Genomic DNA, 9,073 nt, shown 5'->3' on the forward strand with positions numbered 1-9,073 from the left:
ATATACCGGTTGACGTTTCAGTGCTCTTTTGTCTTTTTAGGGTTTTCCCGAATGAGTAGCTAATGTTTTTTTGGTCGTGAATATCTGAATATAACTAATTGCCTCGTGATATACCGGTTGGCGTTTCAATGCTCTTTTGTCCTTTTAGGGTATACCTGAACAAGTATCTAATGTTTTTTTGTCGTGAATATCTGAATACAACTAATTGTCTCGTGATACACTGGTTGGTGTTTTAGTGTTCTTTTGTCCTTTTAGGGTCTACACAAACGAGTATCTAATATTTTTTTTGTTGTGTATATCTTAATACAACTAATTGCCTCGTGATACACCGGTTGGCGTTTCAGTGCTCTTTTATCCTTTTAGGGTCTTCCCGAACGAGTATCTAATATTTTTTTATCGTGAATATCTGAATACAACTAATTGTCTCGTGATACATTGGTTGGCGTTTCAGATCTCTTTTATCCTTTTAGGGTCTACCCGAACAAGTATCTAATGTTTTTTTGTCGTGAATATCTGACTGCAACTAATCGCCTCGTGATACACTGGTTGGCGTTTCAGTGCTCTTTTGTCTTTTTAGGGTCTTCCTGAACGAGTATCTGATGGTTTTTGGTCGTGAATATCTGAATACAACAAATTGCTTCGTGATACACCAGTTGAGATTTCAGTTCTCTTTTATCCTTTTAGGGTCTTCTCGAACGAGTATCTAATGTTTCTTGGTCGTGAAGATCTGAATACAACTAATTGCCTTGTGATTTAACTCAAAACAAAATAATTGGAATTAGGCTCGTTGAATTCTCCCACTTTCACACTTTGGAATGTACATGTAAAAGTCCAAACCCAACGTTAGTAGATATTGTTCATGCCCTTATAAGCAAATATTTTATTCCCCTTCCCAACCGATATGGGCTCACGCCCTTATAATGAATGCTACTTTTCCCTTTTCAAATGATGTAGGATCTTGCAATCCACCCCCGTTGTGAGCCTAATGTCCTCGTTGGCATACCACTCAGTGTCTAGCTCTAATACTATTTGTAACAACTCAAGCCCACCGCTAATAGACATTACATATCGTCGTTAGCCTCACGGTTTTAAACTACTAGGAAGAGATTTTCACATTCTTATAAAAAAAAACCTTCGTTTCCTTCCCTAACCGATATGGATCTCACAACACCGTTCTTATAAAAGAGACACATGCACTTCCACATATTCTTAACCCGAAATGCAAAGTAGTCAGGGAGAGGATACGCTGTTTTTTTAAGGTACTCTGAAAGCATATATAGTGGACGACGAAGTGGAACTTGTAGCTCATAGACTTATACCACGCAACTACGACTTGAAAAAATAAGAGATATATATTGATGTCAATAAAATACATACTTGAACATGTATAATGAAAATATACATCTATCGTTGTGTATTTTGAAGCACGTTCGATAAGAACGTAAAAAATGACGAGTAATAACGAGCATTTATTTACGTGTATATAATATAATTATCATTTGAATAGGTACATGTTATATATTGACCACATAAAAACAAAAAAAAAAAAATATATACTTTAATAATTACTTTTAAATTTTTTTAAAAAAATACCCTTCAATTTTAAAAAATTTAATTAATACCCTTAAAAAAAATTAAATATAAGACTCGGGAAGCAGACAAGTTTGCTTTTGATTTGGGGAAACCCAACTGCTGCCTTATTATCTCGTTTTTCGGAGACTCGAGTTAGAGTTGTAGCAATGAGTGTTACAGATGGTCTAATGAGAGGAATGAAAGTTGTTAACACGAGAGCTCTTCTAAGTGTTCCAGTCAGTGGAGCGACTCTCGGCCGTTCACAAAAATACTAATAGTTTTATTCATATTCTTGAAACTTGAAAATATTAGAGTATTTTTGAAATTAAGGATTAATCGTTTTTTTTTTTTTTGTATATTTTTAATTTTTAATTTTTAAATTTTAAATTTTAAAGGATATTAAAACTTTCCAAAATCCAGGTGTCTTTTAGACTATTTACTAAGTTTAGAAATATTTTTTTAGATTTTTTTTTTTAAATTTAAGAATATTATTTAAACTTTTCAAAATTTATATATTTTTATTTAGTCAATATACAAAATTTTTGAATTTCTGATAAATTCAGGTATTTTATAAAATGCAAAAGAAAAAAAAACGTTCATTTAATCATTAACATGGTTATGTGCTATGAGTAGATATATATTTTTTAATATTTAAAAAAATACTCACGCAACCCAACTTAACCAAACTTTCGTATCAAGTTGAGTTGTGAATTCTATTCAAATTGTTCGAGCTATAACAAAATTATAATATTAGGTTCTAGTGAGTTATGACAATTAAAATTTTAAACTTTGGTAATTTTACTACTTTACCCTTCCGATAAAGTTATAATTATATAATTAAATCTGTAAGCTTTCAGGGGCAGAATGGGAAAAACAAAAAAGGTTAATTCCAGTAATTTTGCTGTTTTTTTAAAAATTAGCCTATTTTTGGCAATCCGCCAATTTCCCATAAATAAACGTTTCATTGATATGACGTACGAATGCGGTAAGGTTATTTTGGGTATTTGGTCAACTAATTTTACTTTTACAATTATAATTAGACGTTAAATCCCGAATAACAAAAATTTAGGAGTGGCTATCAATTGCCATTTTTACCGATATAACCTAAAAATCACGAGATACTTCCAAATTTCTCGGACCTTTTTTCCTCCTGCTTGCTGACGTGGATCTCATTTAATTTAATTTAATAATTTCCGTTAATTTATTTTAGTCTGGCCATTGTTAAGCAAGCGGTATGTTGGCAGTCCCCTATTAAACCCCTCACGTCCAGCCGCCTTCTCTCTCACCAAGCACCATTTCATTTCAACGCTTCTCTCTCTCTCTCTCTCTCTCTCTCGCTCCCGCTTTTTCCTCTGCTTCACTCGCCATGTCCCTCCTCTCTGACCTCATCAATCTCAACCTCACTGATTCTACCGACAAGATCATTGCCGAATACGTATGGTAATTGTTTTCCTCTCTTCTTCGCTTGCTCTGTTCTCTTTTCATGCTTCTTTGCGGATTTGTTCATTTTTTGTTTTGTTTCTTGCAGGATTGGAGGATCGGGGCTCGATTTGAGAAGCAAAGCTAGGGTATGGACTGCTTTTTTCTTTTTCTTCTCGTGTTTGTTCGGCGTTTGGATCAATATCTGATTGGTTTCGCTGTTTGTGATATTGATTAATTAGTTGATCTCTGTTTTTTGTTCGAGAGCTTGGAATCGATTGCGTGTGTGTGTGTATGTTCTAAGTTTTTCTGGAGAGATTTCTTGATGTTTCAACTCGTTTCGAAATTTGTTGGTGCTTATAATTTTTCTTCAGATTTCGAATGTTCTTACCTCTGATCATGTATTTTTATTTTTAATTTTTTGCCTGTTTCTAATCGTTCGGGAAATTATCGGTACAGATCATATATACAGATTTCAAGTGTTTCTCAGTTTTTTTCTTTTTCTTTTTTTTTTCTTTTTTCTTTCTTCGACTTTTTCTTTGAAGTTCGGAATCGATCATACTTTTGAGGAGTTGTTCAGGAGAGATTTTCATGCTGTATCGACTTGTTTGAGAAATTAGTAGAGTACGGCACACGGCATTTCTTCAAATTTAGAGTGTTTGTCCCTCTTTTTTTAAAAGATTTCTTCAACTTTTCACTTGCGAGTTCAAAATTGGTTGTGCATTTGGATAGTTTTCTGGAGAGATTTTCTTGCCGCATCTACTCGTTTAAGAAATTTTCAGTACAGTACGGATCATTATTCAGATTTCGAATGTATCTCTTCTTTTTTCGTTCGTCGACGTTTTGTTTGAGAGTTGAAAATCGGTCGTTCTTCTGCAAAGCTTTTCCGTTCATATTTCTTGCTGTGTCCGTACAGATCGTTCCTTAGGATTCTAAATGACATTTTAAAAACTTCTTCAGACTCTTCCGGGACTGGTGACGGATCCAGCGAAGCTCCCGAGGTGGAACTACGACGGTTCCAGTACGAATCAAGCCCCCGGAGACGACAGCGAAGTCATCTTATAGTATGTACAACGCCCCCACCCTATTACCATACGCCACCTGTCCTTACCGATGAAGATTCTACACGGACTGTAGAATCTTTGACTTTTTTGCTCTTATCTGAAATATCCGCATTTAACGGCGTTAGTCTTGTTTGACTATTAACAGTCCCCAAGCTATTTTCAAGGATCCATTCAGAAGAGGAAACAACATCCTGGTATGGTGAATTCACCGGTGTATTTTGGTATTTTCCAAGTGAATACAAAGGGTAATTTCGTCTTTTCGTTTGATAATGACGTCGACATAGGTTATGTGCGATGCTTATACGCCATCTGGCGAGCCGATTCCGACGAACAAGAGATTCAACGCCGCCAAGATTTTTAGCCACGCCGACGTCGTTGCGGAGGAACCTTGGTAATCCTATTAATTACTTTAAAAAAATGACTTTCTTATTCCCTTTACTTATAAAAAGAATGAGAATAGGAATATAAAAATTATTTTAATCAGGAATTATATTCGAATCTCGTTATTTTCTATATTTATATATTCCTGTTTTGGGACGAATTTCACATTTAATGTAAACTAATTAACCTAACCACTAATATTCCCATTTAATAAATGGGTTGTGTTTCACATTTCAAAATTTCAAATTATCAAAAAACTTTGAAAAGTAATCTAAAAAGTTATTTCAAATCCTATACCTAATCTTCTGCTTTTTCCATTTTTAAAGACATTCATGGACACCTCTCCACTCCCCTTGGGCTTGGAACTTGGGAACTGTGACCTTTCTCATGAGTGGGGTTGGTGTTCAAATATAAAATTGGTAGTTGTCAAGAGGGTGAGATAAAATGTCGTATTGGATCAGTTATTAAAATGCGTCCGCCGTCTGCTTTTGACTGGAACTTCTCGCTACCATGAAATTCGTTGGTTTAATAATTGTATTAGGTATGAAATTTGCAATTGTGCGTATTAAATTAACTGAAAAAGTTTAGGACCTAAAAGGCAATGGTGTCCCATAACAGCAAAAGCTGGATGTTAGGCCTCGCCATGTATGCTTCCGTACACATTAATTTATTTTATCACATTTCAGCACTAAAATTACGCACTTAGATTTTTCACGTGCTCCACTTTCACATCATATTTTTCTTTTATGTTTCTCTTATGCTAAATGATATGTTTTTTTGTTGATTAATTTATGAATTTTAACTATAAGTAAATGGATTATGGATATAGACACAGAGATTATTGATTCAATGGTATGATTCATTTTAAGATGTGTTTTGATGGTGATGACAGGTATGGGATTGAGCAGGAGTACACTCTCCTCCAAAAGGACGTCCACTGGCCACTCGGTTGGCCTGTAGGTGGCTTCCCAGGCCCACAGGTACCCTTAATGCTGTTTAATCATCATCATTAAAGCTGCTTCTCTTCACCGACTGTGTAGATATTTTAATGAATAGTTCTTTCATAACCAAAAAATGAGGGTCGGAGAAACAAAATTCAAACAATTTCAAGTCGACTGGGCAGAGTTTTTATTGGTCTATTATTATTAAGAACAATTTTCGTTTATCAATAAGATAATCTACTAAAATATTAGTAAACTTGTGGAAAGAGGACAAGCAGTTTTTAACAATAATGATTTAAAAATAAATAAATAATAAGTATATACCCAAAGTGATGTCAGATCAGCATTGCTTCTAGAAATAGTGTAAGAAAAATGGTTATTAAACAATAGCTAAGGCTTGTAGTTTTAGTAAAAACTATTTTAGGACCTCGAGTTTCGTTTACTCAAAATTATCTGTTTAATTGGAATGTGTACAAAAATGGTTTGGTAAAAAGAATCCTAAATGTTAGATAATTATCTGAATCGGTGCCATGCAGGGTCCTTACTATTGTGGCACAGGAGCAGACAAGGCCTTCGGTCGAGATATTGTAGACGCTCACTATAAGGCTTGTCTTTATGCCGGAGTCAATATCAGTGGAATCAACGGTGAAGTCATGCCCGGTCAGGTGCGTCACCATCGTAATATCCAGTGTCTAAGCACACAGATAATATCCGATGTTATTTATTTATTCTCTCCTTAAAATGATTCCCATTTTTTTGTTTTGTTCTGTTCTGTTTGGACAGTGGGAATACCAAGTCGGTCCAACCGTTGGTATTGCTGCTGGTGATCAAGTTTGGATCTCCCGATACATCCTCGAGGTACACTCTAATTCCAATATGAAAAATCACCCTTTTTTTTTTTTTTTTTTTTTTTTTTTTTTTTTTTTTTTTTTTTGTGAACAATGACTAATCTCCCAGGTTAGAGTTCATTTTGAGCATAAGCACATATGATTTTGGTTTTGGTTTCTTTAAAAGGTCTAATTTTAATAGATATGTATTCCTTATTTAGTGGAACTTAATTAGCTGGTGGGACTCCACTCCCTAACTTACTTTTTCTATTTTTTTTATTTTTTTGTGGTGGTGAACAGAGAATCACAGAAATTGCAGGAGTTGTTCTGTCCTTCGACCCAAAGCCAATTAAGGTGTGTGATCAATTCAATCAGTAGACACCAATTAGATTGAATTATTTCGTCTTGATGGTGATTGATATGATGTTGTTTTCTTAACAACCAGGGTGATTGGAATGGCGCTGGTGCTCACACCAACTACAGGTGTTGTTTTCATCTTTCTTGAATTTGTCGTTTGTTCTTTAATAATTGAAATCTTTTTGGGTTCTTTTCTTGTGGTTGGCCTCAGCACCAAATCAATGAGAAACGACGGTGGCATTGATGTGATCAAGAAAGCCATCGAGAAACTGGGATTGCGTCATAAACTGCACATCGCTGCCTATGGAGAAGGCAACGAGAGAAGGTTAACCGGCCGCCACGAGACTGCCGATATCAACACCTTCTCTTGGGTATCTTGTCCTTTCTCCTTTACTTGCTAAACAGTTCATTGATTTACATAAAGTAGGTGAACTAATAGTGAAGAACTTACAGGGAGTTGCAAACAGAGGAGCCTCTGTCCGTGTCGGCCGCGACACTGAACAAGCCGGGAAAGGCAAGTTACTCTAAACTGAAACCATAATTTCCATTTTCCATCCTCTTTTTGCTGAAAATTTGTTCTGAAAACAATCGTTTCAGGCTACTTCGAGGATCGAAGGCCAGCTTCAAACATGGATCCTTACGTCGTCACTTCCATGATCGCCGAGACAACCATTATGTGGAAGCCGTAGACGGACTCGATCAGCCGGCGTTCTGACGGCGCCGCCCCTATCCGGTTCATATCTGTTTCTATCTACTACATTTACTGCTTCTGAGAGTGATCTATGTCCAAAACTCTGGTTTCTGTATATTTGTGTGTGCCTCGTGATTGCGTTCGGCCATTGCTTCCTGTTGTTTCCCTTTTTCTTCTTTTATCGCAAACAATAATCAATTTATTTTCTTCTGCCCCATGCTTTTATCGTTCATGCCACTAAATGTCTCTTTTTATTTTTGGGAATTAAAAATGTATTCGTGTTATTATTGTCACTTCGCATGACATAAAGTAATTGTCAGCCTTCCATTTAAATATCTAACCATATTTTAAAGGAATTTATACACGCACGTTTTCAACCAAGTTGATTCCGACAACAAAGTGGGAATATTGCATACAATAATTATACTTTATAACTTTATCATATTAAGAGTACTTATGGAAATTGTTGGTATTTAATTAAGTTCCATGTATACAAAGAACATATAAAATGGGAATCTTTTTTTTTCAAGTGAAAATATATTCTCGTCTTAAATATTATAAATGAAACGGTGATGAATCATATGTTTTAAAAATAAAATGAAAAACTTTCTTATAATCTAATTTGATTTGTTTTTAATGTATCAGTGATTTTATATGAAACTTTATGTGTTTCAAACGTTCATTTGAAATTAAATCTCATTCATATCACTTGCCTTCATTTACGATGACTGCACTAAAAATTGCATTTTGTGCCCAATATATGATCTAAATAATTTGATTAATTAATTTAATTACAATTTTAGGTTGGATTATTGGTTAAAAGGTTGTTTGAAGGGAAAGGAATCTAATTTATTTTTAATTAAAAAAATATTTTTTTACTTATTTATATAATATATACTTATTTTCATCGATAAATTCTCTAACAATTCTTACAAATTTTTAAAAGTAATTTTTCTAAACATATATTATTATTAGATTGAAATCTTAATTCAATATTTAAATATAAAGTAATAGATATCCGGAATATTAACAATTTTTTTGTTGGTAATTAAAAGCATGAAGGATTCAACCCGTTTAACCTAATTATAATTTTTATTTTTATAATTGAGTTGAATTGGGTTCAATTATTATTTAATATAGATTTGATAAATTATGTCTATGGTTTAATATGGATTGATTGAGTTAACTTGTGTCTATCTATCCATGTTGCTCATCAATGTCCAAAGTCATTCACGAGCCCACCATTATAATTAGTAAATAAAGTATTAGAAAACATGTGAAATAAATATTATATCGAAATATATATATATTATTAAGCAAGACAATATTCAAACTTTTTAATTGTAGCATATATGCTCGTGTTAACACAATAAAAACATTATACCAATGTAACCCTCAAGTTTTAATTTGGCTTCTCTTATTTCTATCTTAAAAAAAAGTATATATATATATATATATATATATATATATATATATTCATACCTTTTTTTTTTTTTATTATTATTCTTATTGTTCAAAAACTAAAACTAAACCTTTTCTAGATAATTATTTTTTGTGTTGTTGTTTATTTATTTTATATATTGTGTGTACACGTGGAATATCAAAGGTTTTAAGATATAACAAGTTTAATTAAAAAAATAAATGTTCAATAAAAAAGTTATAGAATTAATTCTTATGTTTAATAAAAAAGTTACAACAAGTCTATGAACCTACTCTAGATTCTTTCTTTTTAAAATATATGAACTAAATTACAACTTCTATGGAGAAAAAAAAAACCTGATTTTAGGAGAGAACTTCGAAAGTGTAGATATGTTGGGACGA

At 33.3% G+C, this 9,073-nt stretch overlaps 1 protein-coding gene across 2 annotated transcripts; it reads left to right on the top strand.

Annotated features, from left to right (window-relative positions):
* Nucleotides 1–2,833: 2,833 nt before the first annotated feature.
* Nucleotides 2,834–7,487, top strand: LOC111497840 (glutamine synthetase nodule isozyme-like). 2 transcript variants are annotated; one of them, XM_023148819.1, is made up of 13 exons: nucleotides 2,838–3,012; nucleotides 3,101–3,140; nucleotides 3,952–4,055; nucleotides 4,201–4,249; nucleotides 4,340–4,446; nucleotides 5,329–5,416; nucleotides 5,914–6,042; nucleotides 6,161–6,235; nucleotides 6,505–6,558; nucleotides 6,650–6,687; nucleotides 6,773–6,932; nucleotides 7,015–7,075; nucleotides 7,159–7,487. In XM_023148819.1, exons 1-13 carry the CDS (start codon nucleotides 2,939–2,941, stop codon nucleotides 7,248–7,250), a joined length of 1,071 nt encoding a protein of 356 aa, XP_023004587.1. In that variant the 5' UTR covers nucleotides 2,838–2,938; the 3' UTR covers nucleotides 7,251–7,487. The 2 variants fall into 2 exon arrangements, with proteins under 2 accessions (XP_023004588.1, XP_023004587.1); XM_023148820.1 differs by lacking the exons at nucleotides 6,773–6,932; nucleotides 7,015–7,075 and having other exon boundaries at nucleotides 2,834–3,012; nucleotides 6,650–6,689; nucleotides 7,160–7,218.
* Nucleotides 7,488–9,073: the final 1,586 nt, after the last annotated feature.

This window comes from Cucurbita maxima, unplaced genomic scaffold (assembly GCF_002738345.1).
Source record: "Cucurbita maxima cultivar Rimu unplaced genomic scaffold, Cmax_1.0 Cma_Scf00024, whole genome shotgun sequence".
Classification (NCBI taxonomy): domain Eukaryota; kingdom Viridiplantae; phylum Streptophyta; class Magnoliopsida; order Cucurbitales; family Cucurbitaceae; genus Cucurbita; species Cucurbita maxima.

What these genes read in the sequence shown, in the direction of transcription:
- LOC111497840 (XM_023148819.1), top strand. Translation starts at nt 2,939, where the DNA reads ATGTCCCTCCTCTCTGACCTCATCAATCTCAACCTCACTGATTCTACC. An exon ending in ATATCAACACCTTCTCTTGG is followed by an intron (nt 6,933 to 7,014) that starts GTATCTTGTCCT and finishes AAGAACTTACAG; the next exon opens with GGAGTTGCAAACAGAGGAGC. An exon ending in CACTGAACAAGCCGGGAAAG is followed by an intron (nt 7,076 to 7,158) that starts GCAAGTTACTCT and finishes CAATCGTTTCAG; the next exon opens with GCTACTTCGAGGATCGAAGG.